Source organism: Diceros bicornis, chromosome 8 (genome assembly GCF_020826845.1).
Source record: "Diceros bicornis minor isolate mBicDic1 chromosome 8, mDicBic1.mat.cur, whole genome shotgun sequence".
Taxonomy (NCBI): Eukaryota; Metazoa; Chordata; class Mammalia; order Perissodactyla; family Rhinocerotidae; genus Diceros; species Diceros bicornis.
In genome coordinates this window covers 18,324,914-18,343,029 of record NC_080747.1, presented here as the reverse complement: position 1 = coordinate 18,343,029, position 18,116 = coordinate 18,324,914, and the positions used below count along the sequence as shown (strand labels likewise).

Sequence of the window (18,116 nt, the reverse complement as noted above, 5' to 3'; positions counted from 1 at the left end):
CATTTCTAATCAACCTCACATACCTCTCAGACATTTCAACTACCAGTGTCATGAATCCTCCCCTTCTTTGCTTACGCTCATGTAGGTCAATCAAGTCATGAATTTATTGATGGTTATCACGAATGTTCTTACGGATCTTACATTTAAAAAAATACCTAAAAGTAGAGACCGTGCCTTGCTTATTATTTTGCTTTTATTTATTTATTGTTTTACTCTCTAATTTTTTTTATTGCGGTAACATTGATTTATAATGTATAAATTTCAGGTATACATCATTATATTTTGATTTCTGTGTAGATTACATCATGTTCACCACCCAAAATTATTTTGCTTTTCATTTGGTGCCACTCTGGAGTAGGAATCCAGTTTCTGCCAAGCATCAACACTCAAGTACTTTTGCTGCCATTTACAGTCTAATTTGTTTTATTAATTTATTATTTTTCAAAAGTTCATCAGGCAAGAGAAAGATGTACTTGTTCATACATGGATAAAATATGTGCCAAATCAACATCAACAAACTCATTTTATTAAATCGGTTACCAATTAATCCCTTTGGTGAATAGAACGCATAACTATATAATGTGACTAAACTTTAATTTTGACTTTTTTTATACTAGATTAAATAGCAGAAAAATTATGGACCACATAACAATGGATCTGCTAAGCAAACAATAGCTTATGTAACCAGAAAAATTAGGTTCATAAACAAGCATTCTTATAATAAGTAGTCTGCTATTAGAGTTGCAAATCATGAGCTTACTGTCTTTATAAATTTTGCATTACTTTTTCTAGAAAAATTCTAAGGATTTAAATTGAAGTTTCCAAGTCTATCTGATTTCTTAATTTAAAAATCAATTTCAGTGGTTTTCTATTCTATTTTTTTTTAAAGCCTCATTGATCCAAAGGCAAATAGAGTAAAGGCCATCATTAAATACATCCCCAGGCATTACACATTCAGACTTCATAATCATGGATAAATTGGTAGGAGCTGTTGATTACAAAGGCAACTTGAGTTTATCCAAAGGATCACCAAAGCAGATTTTCTTTCCAAAAGCAGAGGCCTCTTCTCCAGGTGAAATTGCCCAGACATATTTTTTATAGATTTCCCTCTAGGCCGTTGTTTCGGATGATCTTAGCATACTCCTTGGCTGATGTGTAAGGAACTCGGGGTCTAGCTGGATCTTCAAAATCAACATGGAAGAGACCAAACCGGTTGCTGTACCCCTCCTTCCACTCAAAGCTATCCAGAAGAGACCATGCACAATACCCTTTAAGATTGACTTTATCAAGTTGGATAGCTGAAATTAAAAAAAAAAAAAAAAATTACCATTTCAGGGAAGGTTTTATGAGAACACAGACAAAATCTTTGATGACCAGCGTAGGTCTCTTTCTCCTGCAGAGGATCACAGTGGGAATAGAAAAAACCTTCTGTCAATACCCTTTTCCAATTTTCTGTTTTAACCAAGCAGGGGCTTCACTCAAGAATTAAATTACTTAATTCTAATTATTTGGTTATTCATTCACTTTGATATTCATTTTATTCATTCATTCATTTACTCGATACACATCTTTTCAATACGTACTTCTTTTCAGACACAAAGAAACACACACACACAGTTTCTCCCTAGTGCCTAGAATTATGTTCAGTAAAGACACTGCCCAGTTTATAAGTACAACCTCTAGATAATCCAGAAAGCCCATTGGTAAGTCGGAAGAAGTGATAATAACATGGCTGAAGAAACCCCAGCACTTAATATGTGTCCTCACACTAAATTGAGACTTGTCTTATAATTCTACAAATAGAACCTCCAATGAAAAGGGTCAGCACACAGCTCTGGCTGTGCCTATATCCTAGATTGAGTAGACACAAAAGTGCTATGGCATCCCCTCTGCCCCACATCTAAAGTCAGAGTGGTGCTTAAGCTCTCTAAGAACCAAAGCAATAGACCACCTCCTCCAGCAATGCACATATGCCCAAACACAACATTCTGTTTAATTTCATTTGTGGACGCTCCCAAAACCCATCCCTGGACTCCATATTAAGATGCCAAAACTGTAGGGAATTCTCTAAGTAGTTTTACACTGATTTCCATCACTTTAGTCAGGGAATTGACTCATTTTTTATTAGTATTTTAAGTTTGACAAAATGCTGAGGTTGTGTGAATCTCTGCATTTTCTTTTTTAAAACCAGAATAAGTAAACCCTGTCTATGGGATGCACTAATATTTGTTTCTCTGTACATAAATTAAATAAGAAGGTAGGTTTCCTTTACAAGATAAATATATTCCTAAATAAGTTGAGTGAAAATGAACATTCATATAATAAATCAAATTTTAATTGTACTGGGGATTGCTTTCAAAGAAAATGACTCTTGCAGTTTCGCAAAGCAAGATCCACCCTTTAATTTTTTTCTTTGGTGTAAATCTGTATTTTTCAGGTCTCTTAAAAGTACTACACTCATATACTACTACCCATGTGTTGGTCTCTAAATCTTCTTGGAATTTTTTTTTGACTATGGATATTCCATAGACAAATGTTCCTGACAGGTTAATTGATGCGTAACCTCCCTATATTTGTGCACAGAGGCGTGCAAAGTGCTCTGCTTAGAGAGTGCTTATGAATGTCCTAGAGGCAGGAATTAAGCCAAGCTGGATTGGCCCTTTTTAAATAAAGTATTGTTGGAAAATGAAATATATAACATTCAAACACATCAAGCTTTGCAGAAATGAAAACATTTACTAGATATTCCTTCTTCTCCTACTTGTCTACATTGCCATGTGTGTCTCCTCCCTGTCTGTCAACCACAATCTGCAAAATACCAATTTTTTAAATTAAAAAAAAAAAAAAACTCATTTAATTTCTGGATGGTATATTTCTAAGAATTAAAGCGACCAAAACCAAATACCAGCCCCAAAAACAACAATCTCCTTTGACTGCCTTGTAATTCAGTCTGGGCACATGTGAGAATCTGCATATTTTCTTTCTCATTTGCAAAACTACTGTCCAAGAAGCAAGCCTGCCAGGTATAAAGCCAGACGGTTTCTGAAAACACACACAGCCCCACAGATCATGTACAAAAGGATTGATTCATGTGCTAAACCAGGGGATAAAAACCACGCCCTGCCTGCTTGGAAGGGAACAAAAAAGGAAATCTTGACAATTTCATTGTTAACTGCCAGGAGTTCCACAGCAGGTACTAAACTGCCCGAGTGACACTGGTGGATGTCTCTGCGTGTTCATTGCAGGAACATTCAAGGAGAGAATTACCTAGTTAGGGCTGCGGAGCCAGCCTGCTGGAATCCTTCTCACTGTGCCACCACTGAACAAATTACAAAACTGTGCTGGAACCTGCACGCCTCTCCTCTTCCAATCTCCTCAAGAGCAGAAAGAGACTAGCAACACATTTCTTGTCACCGTGATTTATGAGGTCCCAAATCTTAGTGGGGAAAAAACACTTCTGTGAGTTCACTTTCTTTCTTTAACCAGAGTCGCAGGCCAATACAGTAAATACAGACTGACAGGAACTGTGGATGGGCGCAAAACACCCTGGAATACAAATGATACCCATCGCAGAGTCAGAGTTTGGTTTGGGATTAAAAGGCCAGTGGGAAGGGTCTCACAGTCAGCATATTGAATATAAAGATGCAGGGAGAACAATAGGTAAGCCTTGCTAATATGTTGGAGTCTTAGTCGGGCTATTCTACTTATAGGAACCCCATGCCAGTGTTGTACTACACACACACCCATGGACACATACACACACTGCCCAGTGTTAGCCAAACTGAAAAGTTGAGGGGACAGTCCTCACTTCTGACACCAACTGCAAGTTCAAAGGATTCCCAAAACCACCCTCAGTTTCAATAATTTGCTAGGTCTCACAGAACTCACTGAAACATATTATACTCACAATTATGGTTTATTACAGGAAAGGATACAGATTAACATCAGCTAAAGGTAGGGCAGAGTCTGAGAGGTTCAACATGAAGCTTCCATTGTCTTCTCCCCAAGGAGTCAGGACAAGTTACCCACTTGGTATTGAGATGTGAAAATACACGCAGAGTATTGCCAACCGGAAAAGCTCACCTGAGCTTCAGTGTCCAGAGTTTTTACTGGGGCTTCATTACATTGGAATGATTGATTGATTGATTGCCCATGTAAATGAACTCAGTCTCCAGATCAAGTGGCACTGTGTCACCAAAAGCCCCAACCCTGACATGGTTGGTCTTTCTGGTGTGACCAGCCTCTGCCCTAAACAAAGACTTCTATCAGGTATGACATAGATTACCTCTTAGAAACTGAGGGCAAAGGCCAATCTACTCTTTAGGAAAAGCCAAATTCTTTACTACATGTGAACACACACCTATTTTAGAAGCTCATTATTTCATGGTACCAGGCAGAATCTTTCCAAGTTACTGGTTTATGAAGTGCCATGATTATGCTTGTGTTTGTCACATTACAAGAGGCTAGAAATTGGGCACTCAGCATCAATGGAATTTATATCTCCCCAGGTTACAAACAGAGATAGTCTTTGTTTTCAAGATTGCCTAGGACTTATAGAAGACATCCATGAATGTAGCACAACTATCAAGCTATCAAACAAAGCACTAGCCCACAGACCCAAACTGCCATGACAAGAACCAGCGGAGAGTTCAGGACAGTGCAGAAGGCAGCAGCCTCATAAAGGAAAATGAGAGAGAGAAAGCCCCGGGAATGAGTGAGAAGAAAAATTAATGGCATCCAGATTTCTGTGTTCAGGTAATGACAAACTATATGATTCAAGCAAACCCTCCTAATGAAAACAAGTAAACATGCTAGATAAAATTTTAAAAACAAATCTTGAAAACAATGGAAAGCTGACAATTTTTGTAAGGCCAAAGCAGAAAGTGGAAATTGAGATTGGTAGACATGGCAGCTACCCTGGATGGAATTTTCCAATCTTAGGAGATCAGAACCTTTTTCTGTTTTCTGGGGTGAGCATAGGTCTCAAAGCCCAGAGCCACACCAGCTGGGAAATCTAGTATGTGACCCCACATACAGAAAACTAAGGTCGCAAAAGACTAAACTCTCAGGGTAAGGATGAGCCAGAAGCAAACCAGTCATCGGCAAGTCTCGAGTCACCTGGTGATTCAGAAAATGTCAAGTCTGGATCTTGGATTGAGGTGATCCCAAACTGGTAATACTCCAAGTGCCTGGAATATGCACATTCAACTTCTTTAGGAAGGGAGATACCTATATTCCAAACCTCCAATTATTGTTACAAATGTTTTTAAGTATAATCATCAGCACATAACCAAATATAACCAGAGAGACATGAAAAAATGACATAAAAACATCACCAGAAACAAACCCACAAAGATCTCAGTTATTAGAATTTTCAGACAGACTATGAAATAACCATGTTCACTATGTTTAAATCATAGAGACAAACTTGAAATATCTTCAAGGTTCAGAAACCTATAAAAAGTGATGTGGCAGGTCTGGAAAAGGAAGCTCTACAGGCTTGGGTTTGAGTGCAGCAGTTATATAGGTGAAAAGGTCCTTCATTTTTCATGAGTACAATGGAGACAGTAATGTCTACTCCTAGGGCTGTTGTGAAGATTAAACAGGAGAGCATGAACCCAGCACAATACCTAGCCCACGTTGGGTTTCTGTTACTTTCCTGTCTGGCCACCCCTTGGGAGAACGCAGAATACAAAGTAAAAATATACTTTGATGTAGCCTCTCCCTCCCAACCAAACATTTTGATAAAGTAGAAATTGGGTTTAAATGAACATCTAGGACAGCGTAAAAGGGGAAAAGGAGTCGCAAGGACAACATTCACTCCAAGAAAGGTGAGTGTAAGGATGAAGGGAGAGGTACAGACAGACTGTGTAAATCTGAAGACAGGGCTCTTTCCACCAGTTGGCAGACTCCTTTCTTTTCTCCAGGGTGACCTCTCCAAGTCATTGCCTGGCTTCCTGCCTCCCTGAGTCCTGAGCAGCTGGCCTGAGACCCTCTAAAGTACTGAGTTTCAAGTATCCGTGCTCTCAAACTCATATGATGTTAGTTGAACAGGTGCATCCTGGGGTTTAGTTCTTGAGCAGCAAATCCTATCCCAGGTGTGGAAAAAACTAGTAGAGTGGGTCTGAGTCAAAATCCATAGGTAGTACATGGCTAAGTCAATGTTGTTATAAGTCCAAAAGACAGGATGCCGAACAACCTCAGATTCAAGGTCATTGAAATAGAATGGGACTAGATCTGAGACAAAGACACAGGAGTTGAGGAGAGGTCTTCAGGAGTGTCTGCAAAGGGTCATGGAGTATCTTCCATTTGCACTAATTTATTGCTGAATATGTGGTGTATGGAAGAATCAGGATGATGTAAAGACATGGAGCCAAAGCAAATGCCAAAATGATTAGCAATCCACCACAGCATTGTGTCTCAAAGAGTTGACTCTGACCAGTTGAACCAGTTGGAATTACCTGGGGCATAGCTAAAAAAGTTCATTAGCCCCACTCCAGACTACTAAAATCAGAATCACTTGGGTTGTATTATTGACTAAACTCATATGTTGAAACCTCAACCTCTAGTACCTCAGCATATGACCTTATTTTGACATAAAGAGGTGATTAAGTTAAAATGAAGTTGTTAAGGTGGGTCCTAATCCAACATGACATGCATCCTTAACAGAAGACAGAGAGACATCAGGGGCGCGTGTGCACAGAGACCAATGAGGACACAGGGAGAAGGTGGTTATGTGAAAGCCAAAAAGAAAGGCCTCGAGAGAAATCAAACCTGCTGATACCTTGATCTTGGACTTCCAGCTTCTATAACCATGAGAAAATAAATTTCTATTGTTTAAGCCACCTAGTCTGTGGCATTTTGTTATGGCAGCCCTCACAAACTAATACAGGTTGAGACCTGAGGATTTCTGTTTTTAGTAAACTCCCTGAGCGTTTTTTTTACTTAAGTTTGAGACTCATAAGCCTGGCATAATCTGCGACAGTCCACTACAATTTTTTGAACACAGCTTCCAACCCCAGAGGCATCCCTCTTGAGGCTTATCAATGTCGGACAATCTCCGTCAGCCCCTCTCCCTAGCAGTCACAGCCAGAAGAGCTCAGTGCAGAGACACAGCTATGTGCAGGCCAGGTGACACAGCCTTTCAGACATGGATGACCACCAAGAGACTAAGGTGGAGATACTGCACACTCAGGAGTGTCAAAATGCCTTTCCACTCCACTGCTCAGCGGAAGCCTAACCTTACCCCAGTGGATCATGAGAAATCCTCTCAATTTACCGTGTGTAATGGGTTTATTGGTGGCTCCCTCAAAAGATTTGTTCATCCAAAACCTGTGAATGTGAACTTATTTGGAAAAACAGGCTTTGCAAATGTAATTAAGTTAAGGATCTCAATATGAGATCATCCTGGATAATTGTGAGTCCTAAATCCAATGACAAGTGCCCTTATAAGAGAAGACAAGGGGAGAAGACATATGGGGAAGAAGGTAATGTGTTAAGAGAGAGGCAGAAATTAGACTGATATGTCTACAAGCCCAGGAATGCCAAGGCAGCCCCCAGAAGCTAGTAGAGAGGCATGGAATAGATTCTCCCTCAGAGCTTCCAGAAGGAACCAATCCTACTGGCACCTTAATTTCAGACTTCTGGCTGCCATATCTCTGAGAGATTAAATTTCTATTGTTTTAAGCCACCAGATTTGTAGTAATTTGTTATGGTGGCCACAGGAAACAATGCTCTTTTAGAGTGGTTGCCAACTGGGCTCCAAGTCCCAAACCACCCACCTGACTTTGCTGAGGGCTTTTGAGAATCTCTCTCAGGGCCTGTCAAAGCTGAGGAGCGAGAGCCTCCCTGGGACATAGTTTGCAGCAGATTTTCTGGCAACTGTCCCCCCACACAAACTTTGAAAATGTGTTTCTCTGAGTTGGGTTGCAATGTGCAAGAGCACTACAGTTGGAGGACAGCTTTAGCTGAATAACAGTTCCTGCAGAAGAAGTGGCACATCTGCTGTTTTCCCCTTCCTTTGGAAAAAATAAAATAAAACAACATTAGGAAGATCTAAACACAGAAAATGCATGATAAGCGCCCCCCCCCCCCAAACTCCAGGTGAATATCAGTGGCTGGACATCATCTGTGAAAATGTCCAAATAACCCTAACGCCGGAGGCCCCACCTGCGCATGGGAATTCCTAGTAGCAAAAACTGTGACTCCCTGAAAGAGAGTCTTTGAAAACCAAAGGCTAATTTTTAAATATTTTATAGGAAAGTGCCAATTACCCAAAGTGACCTGTACAGATTTCTTAATTATCTGCATTGTTCCTAGTACTTATATTAGACTTCCGAGTAAAAAAACTGCAAATAGCAAGCAGTGGAAAGGGATCATGTAAAACTATCTAAATTATAAAGCTGATCTGAGGATAGATACTTATTCAGTGTCATCTTCTATAATTTCTCCATCAGTATTATTTTTTGAGTTAATTCTGCAGCAGAGAGAAGTTCTTCTTGTGGAAACCGAAGTTCTCAGCCAGGGAAGCTCTCTTCCACCAGAAAAGCTTCCTTCCTTTCTTTCTTTCCCTCTGGGACTTTCTTTCTCCTTCTATAAAATGGGAGTAATAGTATCTTCTTCCTAGGATTGTGGAGGGTATTAATAAATTAATACATATAAAGCTCTACAAATAATGCCTAGTTTATAGTACACACTCAGCATACACTACTTGTTGTAATTGTTGTTGTTATTTCTCTCAGAGTCTGGGAGGGCAATGAATGAAATCTATTTTATTTCTTCCTACCATCTGGCTTTAACAGCTTTCCGAGGGTGTAGTCAGCACAAAATGCTTGGTGCTGAGAACCAGAAAATCAGGGCATTGAGAGAAAGTGCAGCATCTGGGGCAGGGTTTGTGCTCTATGAGACCGGGTCAGTTGTGGGTCACGAAAAATAAATCACTAAAGACAAGGAACTTAGGGTGAGGCTGCCAGGAACACCAGGTGCTGGTGAAGCTCCCCTGCCTCAGTGTGCTTGGAGGTGGGATGGCTCACTCAAGGTTTCTGGGACCCTGAGACAACATCTACCCTACATTTATCAAATAAATATCTATTGTGCTAAGAATTGAGAATATGATGGTGAGCAAAATAAACAGCCCCTCCTTTTATAGAGCTGAACAGCCTATGTCAAAGACATATCTTAATATAATTACCACCCTGTGAGCTTTTAATTACAATCTGTGAAAAGCATTATGAAAGAAAAGAAGTGGGAACTGTGAGAAAGAACATATTAGCTAACATTTACTGAACATTTAGGTGCTGCTTCAAGGATTTCATGTATGCATTAATTCATTGGATCTTTACAGTAAACCTATGAGTCAGATAGATATTATCATCATCCCCATTTTACAGATAAGGGAACTGATGCAGAGAGAGGTTAGGTAACCTTTAAAAAATTCATATATCAAGTAAGTAGGAGAGTTGAGGTTGTGACCCAGGGAGGAAACAACAGAGGCTGCATGCCAAGCCACAACACTATATTGAATCTTGACAACATTCTATAATGGAAGATCTATCTTTGTCAGCAAGGGTGGGAGACTGGGGAGGATGGAGCAGTTTCCTGGAATGAGCTAGAGCTGAGAGCTCAAGGATTAGCTGGAGTTATCTACTGCTGTCAGCCAGAGTTCTTCCTTAGTTGTAAAGGAACAGAAGCTGACCTTGGCTGATGAAGCAGAAAAGGGGTCAAGCTGGAGAACTAGGCTCAAACGAAGCTTTCAGGAACAGGGCCCAAAAGCACACCACAGCATCGGTGGGAGCAAGAAACTGCCTTAACTGCCGATAACCCAATGAGCACGAAGTCCTACAGTTCATGTTGCTACCAAAACCCAATTTACCTGCAACCACAGCAGCCACCAGCATCTCAACTACTTCTGCACCAGAAACCAAATGTTACAACCACTGTTGTTCTCAAGAGCTGGATGCCTCTGCCTCCACCCTCTCCAGCACAATAGGTTCTGCTTTCCTCAAGCTGTTTATCTTCAAATTAAGTTCTCACATGGATAAGTCCAATTGGTAGAGACTAGATCACGTGTCTGTGCCCTTGCTCCAAAGAAACCTGGGAAATGTCATTCTCTACCTTGGCTAAACAAAACTCCTAAGTCTGGACATTCCTAAAATGTAGCAGGTGTATTCAACAAGTGCTAGGCAGCCAGGAAAAATGACGGATGTCTGCTTCACGAGATGAAGAAGGATAAGAGCAATCCAAGAAAAAAGAATAGCATGTGTGAAAGATCAGACATGGGAACGTTCATAGCACTTATAAGGAACTTAAAGAAGATAGTTCAATGTCATAAAGAATTAGCAGGAACTCATAGAAACAGAGCATAGAATGGTGGTTACCAAGGGCTGGGGGATGGCAGAAATGGGGACATGTTGATCAAAGTGTACAAACTTTCAGTTATAAGATGAATAAGTTTTGGGGATCTAATGGACAGTATGTGACTATAGTTAACAATACTATATTATAGACTTGAAAGTTGCTAAGAGAATAGATCTTAAATGTTCTCACCACCAAAAAGAAATGGTAATTATGCGAGGTGATGGAGGATGTTAGCTAATGCTATGGTGGGAATCATTTCACAATATATGTGTATCAAATCAACACATCATACACCTTAAACTTATACAATGTTACATGTCAATTATATCTCAAAAAAGCAGGAAAAAAAAAAAAAAAGAAGAATTATTGGGAGAGAGCCACAAGGCAAGCGCTGAGCCATGCAGTCCTTATAAAGATTTTAAGGATTTTGCTCTTTATCCCAACAGCAATGAAAAGTCATTGAAGGAGTTTAAGAAAGGGAGTGACTTTAGCTAATTTGCATTTTAGAAAATTACTGTGACCTCTGCGGAGAATAGATTTGAGTGTAGCAAAAGTGGAATCGAGAGAGCACTTAGGAAAGATTGCAGTAAATCATGAGGGCGATGATGGGAGCTTGGGCTGGGGTGGTATAAGTGAAGATGGAGAGAATCAGATGGATTCGACGGATACTCAGATAAAATCAACAGGGTGGAACAATTCACTTGAGATCAGTGGTGAAGGAGATAAGGTAGCAAAGTTAGCACAATTTAATGGATAATGATATCAGTCTCTGACTTAGGAATACTGGACACAGATAAGTTTTGGAGGAGAGGCAGGGAAGATGATAAATCAAGCTTTGGTTATGAAGACTTTAAGGTGCGTTTTTGACTTCCAAATGAGAGTTAAACAGGTAGTTGGATAGACCAGTAAAGACCAAAGTAGAGTCTGAGATAGAAATGTAAATGTTGGAGTCATCATTACAGTATGACATGTGTACACATGATGTACACATCATGTAAAGATGGTAATTGAAATCATGATTGTCGAATAGAAGTTAGAGAATAAGAAAACAAGACTTTGGCGCAAGCCTGATGGCATTCCATTTAAAAAGAAGCCAGAAAGGGAGATGGAGGAGGAGGGCCAGAAATGTCCCATGTCCTTGACCTGATACCACCACAGGTGACAATTTCTGTGGGTGTAATTTGACCAAAGTCACACAGCTAAAAGGGGAGAATTTGCAAATGAATCCTAAGGTTGTCTGACTCCAAAGCCTAAAATTCTATCAGAAATGACAATGAATGACTGCAAACCTAGGACTGTGATGACAGGTAAGTGTCAAAGTCTCTATGGGAAGCACATTGCCAGACCATGTGGAGAGCATAAAGTGAGTGGAGGCTGGGGAGGCACCTGTAACACCAATCCCCTAAGAGCAAAAATCTGGACTTATAGTATAGGGAAAATTTTCAAGGCTTCTCCACTCTTCCATAATCCCCTTATATCTCTCTGGGAAAAATTCAGGATCAAAACCAAGAAACTTGCTCCAGTGAGAAAGAGTAACACCCAATTTAAAGGACAGCAACTGGTCCAAGTTTTTCTGGGGTGATAGTTTTAAAGGGGGTCAGATTATGAAGTTATAATCTACATGGGTAGGGGTCTCTCTTTCATGCATTCCTGAAGTTGGTGGTAAAACGCACAGATTCTGTCCCTTTGGAGCACACTTTGCCAACACTTATGCTTTGTTCAAAGTCTCTTTTCCCTATATGACAACAGGCATAGAGCTTTATGACTTGCTTAAAGCCAGGACAGAGGCAGACTTGGTTGGTGGTGGTGCAGTGGTGGGGGGATAGTAAATGCACCCTCTCCTGGTGTCACTCTGGTTCCATTTCCTAGGGTGTGGTTTGGTGGTGTGGCTTTTTATCCTATTAGAAGAATAAATTCAGAGATCCTAATATAAATTTAGGGGAAATTGTGGCCTTTTCAGACTGTTTTAACTCTGGGCTTTAGACTAAATCTAGCCTGCCTCTAACCTAGGCCAAAAAAAAATGTGCCAAATGGTTCAGCCTAGCCCGCTAGATTTCTGAAGAGAATTGGGGGTCAAAGACCCAACCAATAATAAAGTTTTACTTTACTTTCTTTGTCTTCTTAGTGTATACATCTTCACGGGAGGTGACCCAGCTAAGGCAAAATTTGGGTCGTGGGTCCTCCAGTCAAACACTGTGATGACTCCAAAATTTATATTTCCTGCTCGGGCATCTCCCTAACCTGCAAAATCTATAAATAATTACCTACTTGACTTCTCTTCTTTCAGTCTAAATGACATTTAAAATTTAACATGTATATTTGTACACTAATATTCATGGCAGCATTATTCACAATAGCCAAAAGATGAAAACAACCCAAATGTCCGTCAATGGATGAATAGATAAACAAAACGCAGTATATATCTACGATGGAATGTTATTCAGTATTAAAAAGGAATAAAATTTTGATATATACACAACACGGATGAACCTTGAAGACACCAGGCTAAGCAAAATAAGCCAAACATAGAAGACACATATTGTGTTATTCTACTTATATGAGATACCTAGAATGTCAAATTCAGAGACAGAAAGTAGAATAGTACTAGTTACCAGGGAACATGGGGAGGAAGCAATGGGAATTTATCATTTAATGAGTACAGAGTTTCAGTTTGGGAAAATGAAAAAGTTCTGGAGATGAAAGGAGGAGATGGTTGCACAGCAAGATGAATGTATCTAACACCACTGACCTGTACACTTGAAAATGGTTAACAAGGTAAATTTTATTTAAATACTTAAAAAATTATTTATTTTATTTTTTTATTTTAAAAATTATGTATTTTAAAATTTAAAAATAAATAAAATTTATTACGTATAAAGTAAAACTCGTGATTTTTAACTCGCTTCTCAAAACTGCCCCCACTCTAGCTTTTCTAATCCTGATAAATGGCACCATCATCCCTGCAATTCTTCAAGCCAAAAACGTAGAAGTCATGCTTGATTCTTCCTTTCTGATATTCTCTTCCACTGCCGATCTGTAGCTGAATCTGCCTCCATCCACTTCTCTATCCCTCTAAATTACCACAATAGCTTCCTTACTGGTCTCCCTGCCACAACTCTTGCACACAATGTAGCCAAATGTGTAAATCTTTGAAAAACCAGTTTAGCTGTTGTCCTTCCCCTATTTAACTCCCCCACTCAATAGTTTCCTATTTCACTTAGCACAAAATTTAAAATCTTTATATGACCTCTAAGGTCCTACGTGATTAGGCTTATGCCTAACTTTCCTACATCTTCTCCTTCCTGCCCTCCACTTGCCAGGCACACTGGGCTTCTTTCTCTTTTTGAAATGTGCTGAGCTCTTTTCCATCTTATGGACTTTACACTGACTTTCCTTCTCCTGGGTCACTCCTCTAGGTCTTCATCTTCTGGCTCTTCGTTCATTCAGGTCTTAGTTTAAATTCACTTCCGTATGAGGTCTTTTCCGATGCCCCAATTTAAATCATATTCCCAACCACTCCATTCTGTCTCATATCATCCTGTACTATTTTGTTTGTGGCCCTAATCATTCAATGAACATGTCTTGTTTACGTATTTACTTATTTTTTACTGTCTATCTCCCCCAGAAGACTGAAAATCCCATGAGAAAAAGGGACCTTCTCTGCCTATTCTCTTAAATATGCCCAGCCTTGAGAACAGTATTTAGCACACAGTAGATGCTAAATAAGCACTTGTTGAAGAAAGGAATGAAGGAAGGAAGGAAAGAAGGAAGGAAGGAAGGAAGGGAGGGAGGGAGGAAGGAAGGAGAGAAGGAAGGGAAGAGTCATCTTAATATGATCTTATTAGGACTCTGGTCTCACTATCCCCTCATCTGGGTATTAGAATCATAGCATCTCCTGGTTGAACAAACAGTACTTCAATGGCGATTGACTCCAAGTCCACACCCAGCATCTGAATCCCTGTTAGAGCACTGTTGGCTGTCCCTATCCCACGGGAAACTAGCCTCTGCTTCCAGATCTGAGATTCCCCATCACGTTCCACTGACCTCCCACTCTCTGACATTCCCCAAAATCTCCTCCACTCTCTCAGCTGCTGCTACCACATTTCACCTCTGATTCCAATATTTCTCAAAGAATCCTTTATTTGTTTTTGGCTGCCTTTCTAGGGTAGTCCTCTTGAGTGCTTTCCCCTTCTTGAGAACTCTGGAAGCTCTCAGTACTCTGGAGCAATGTCACTGCACTCTCCAGGGCACAGTCCTAAGCGAAAATCGTGGCTCCTTGGCCCCAGAAATCCCTTAGGCTACCATAGCAGAGCTCCAGGAGAAAACACCTTCCATCATATGACCTTATCCCTAGGCCCAAGGTACACACTTTGGAATAGCTATCACTTTTATGGCGATAATAATATTGATCTACCTGTATATAGAAATAGTCCATCTCTAATAACTACAGCCACCTAACAATAGCCTTCAAAGAAAGTAGCTGATGCCCCAGATAGAAATATTAGAGCCACTATTTCTAAATGCAGGTGAAAGGCTAAGTTCTAGGTTCTATGGCTCTAGAGGTGGAAAAATAGGCACTATGGGTAAATAAAAATGGCATAACTGCATGTGCGGGCAAAAGAAAAATGTGTAGTTTTGCTCTGAAACTGATTTAAGGCTTTAGAATTGTAATTTGTCAATTGTATGCTGAATAAATGGACTAATGTTAAGACTTCCTTCTTAGCTTCTTTCTTTCATTCCTATCTTAGATCCACAAAATACATTATTAAGCATCTACTATATACAAGTTATTGTTTTAGGCATAGAGATTCTCACGCAAGAGGGAAAAAAAATCTAATGCAGACTTTGCCCTCAAGGTCAAATAGTCAAGTAGAAAAGCAAAGACCCCACATAGGTTTCCCTGCTATGTGCATTCATTTAACACCCTTAACTTCCCTTTTGTAACATGAATAAAACAAGAAATTAATTATTTGATTAACTATTTGTTCGATGTCTGTCTTCTACTCCAGACTCTGAGCTCCATGAGAGCAGGAAGCACAGGGATCTTGTATTCCCAAAGCTTAGGACAGTGCCTGGTAAAGATAGATGTTTAAAAATATTGCTTAAATGAATGAATGATTATAAATAGATATAGAATGCTGAACATAATATCAGCAATATAAGAATAGAGAAAAAGTACTTCTCAAGAAGACATGATTGTTTTCTTGACCAAAATGACAAAATTCAACCCCAAATTCACTTTGTCCAAATAAAGAGAAAGAAATTTCTTCTTCCAATCTCACTGCTCATTCTGTATGCTGGGACATTTTTCTGTGATCACTTGACTCCTAGACCATGTCTCTTGTCAGTTACCGGTATTCCTACACATATACAATAAATGTTGAATAAATTATATTAAATGCTCCTTAAAAAGCCATTCTCAGCAGAGTCAATGGCCCCTTTTGTTAATGACAAAGGGAGAAGAAGCAAGTGTTAGCATTATCCTCACCACAATAACACCACAGAAACACTTCGCGCTTGCGTACAGCAGCCACTGTAATTGCTTAGAGTCAGGAAATACAGGAAAGCGAGCAGTAGAGAGCTGAGGAGAAAGAACAATGACACCTCTTTAAAATGCTACTATGTAAGTTTCCATATTGTTGGCACCAAGTTCAAGCCCAGGTGGGTACACCTCACCCAGACAGCCTGTCCTGGCCTATTGTACAAGTTTCACAAGTTTGCTTTTGAAGGACAAGGAAGGACACTGCTTGGTGATGTGGCCACAAGCTGTTCAGGGAAGAGACTTTGCTCAGCACATTTCAGCTATTGAGTAAGGCTGGGTTCATTTCAGAGAGCCACATAAAATAAATAATCATGCAAAGGCAGATTCGTTCTGATAGGGCTCTGACAGCTGCTCCGAGAGGTGGGTCCTTGCAAGCCCATCTTTCAACAATGAACTGACCCAAAGATCCAGGAAAGCTCCAGACAGGACCATATGGCCTGGAATAAAAACATATTTCAAACTCTGTTTATTATGCATATATTTCAAAGGTTCACTACTCAGTGATGAAACATTGCACCTGCAAGGCTTTAATAAGCTTCCCAAGCAAGTACAATTATAAAAACACAGGCACCTGAAGAATTTGTCTTCTCTTACACTTAGCCATGCACTGCCCACCAATGACTGGTCTCATTCTTTTTAATTATATAGGTTTGCAGTATTTTGTAAGCTGCGATCAATACTTATTCAGAAAATAAAACTCCTTATAGACCTCAGAGTGAGGGCCATGAAATATCTCTCCTCCTAAACTTTGGGGACTCCAGCATTATTGAATATAGAACCCTCCAGTCTGCCTGAAAAGAAAAGCAGCAATTCAATCACGCAGCCCTGCAAAGATAGGAGAGCATTTGACACGAATTTAGGCTGGGCTTCATTCATCAGCAATGGCAGAGGTTGAGGGGACATGAACAGTTTTCCTTCACAAGTGAGCTCTGTGACTCCACATCTGGTCCAAATATTTGAGAAGCACAGGTGGTTCATTATTCACTCAAGAAATATCCACCAAGCAGCTATTATGTACCAGACTCCAGGCTAGGTGTGGTGAGTCAGAGATAAATAGCACATAGTTTCTGCCCACAGGAGTTGATGGTCTCATTGGGAAGATAGACCCAAAAAGAACTAATTTGGGAATACAAAGGGACATGGGCTATCAAAGACACTAGGGGGACAAAGAGGAGGTGACTTAGCTCTCCTGGGAAGTTCAGGGACAGCTTGCCAGAGGAACAGGCATTTGAATTGAAAATTGAAAGATAAATAAGAGTTCACTAGCTAGTCAAGTAAGGGAAGATATGAGCCGTATCATGATGGGAATTATGTCCATGTGTCCATTTTAATGGCCTCTCCCAAGGCCATGAGCAGTGTGATATAGCTTGAGGCCCCAAGTCCTGTTTCTATGTCTGCCTCTAATTAGCTTATGTATAAACAAGACATGTGTGTCTGAGATTATTCATATGATCAATATGATGGGTTTGGATCATTGATGGATTTAGAATGACTGATCTTTATAGGTCTATTAGCACTAGAATCTCTCTAGGGTTCTCCCCAAACTGAGAGTCTACATGAAATTTGGAATTCTTTTATTTCTCTACCCCAAAACAGCACACAGTGGTACATCTTAGGATTTTAGGAATGGATTTTATGTAAGATGGCTTAGTGTAATCATTATGTAGAGTGACAGAGTGGCTGAGTCTTGCCTGCTAAGATCCTGTCTTATTCCCCTTGAACCCATGGTCCCACATCAAAAGAGCCTTTGGATTGTATCATAGAAGGATTATATGATACTTGGCCATCAAAATGAAGAATGTAGGACCAACGTGGTAGACAAAAGAAAGATTTGACTATGAATTACATGGTAGACCTAGAGACTATAAAAGAAGTAACTGTTGCTTCCTATAGGTACTGATGATGCCATCAGCAATCTGCAAGAAGATGGCTCCTTTGATCAGGGGTTGTTATTTGATAAGTGAACTGGGGACACAAAAGAGAGGAAGGGAGGAAAGGAGGAAGGGAGAGAGGAGGGAGGGAGGGAGGAAGGAAGGAAAGAACGAAGGAAGGAAGGAAGGAAGGAAGGAAGGAAGGAAGGAAGGAAGGAAAAAGAGAGGAGGTAAAGAGGGAGAGAGGAGGCAAGAGGAAGGGAAAGAAAGAGAGAGGGAGGAAGGAAGGCAAGGAGAAACATTCACTACAATCAACAGTATCTCTAAACTGTTTTTATCTCCAGACT

The 18,116-nt window shown here is 40.1% G+C and overlaps 1 protein-coding gene across 1 annotated transcript in view; it reads right to left on the bottom strand.

Annotated features, from left to right (window-relative positions):
• Positions 1-407: 407 nt before the first annotated feature.
• LOC131409298 (cytosolic beta-glucosidase) overlaps positions 408-18,116 on the bottom strand; it is a 104,518-nt gene continuing 86,809 nt past the window's right edge. The window contains exon 5 of the mRNA XM_058546377.1: positions 408-1,298. Coding sequence (XP_058402360.1) covers positions 1,096-1,298 — 203 coding nt within the window. The 3' untranslated portion in view covers positions 408-1,095. The remainder of the gene's footprint in view (positions 1,299-18,116) is intronic.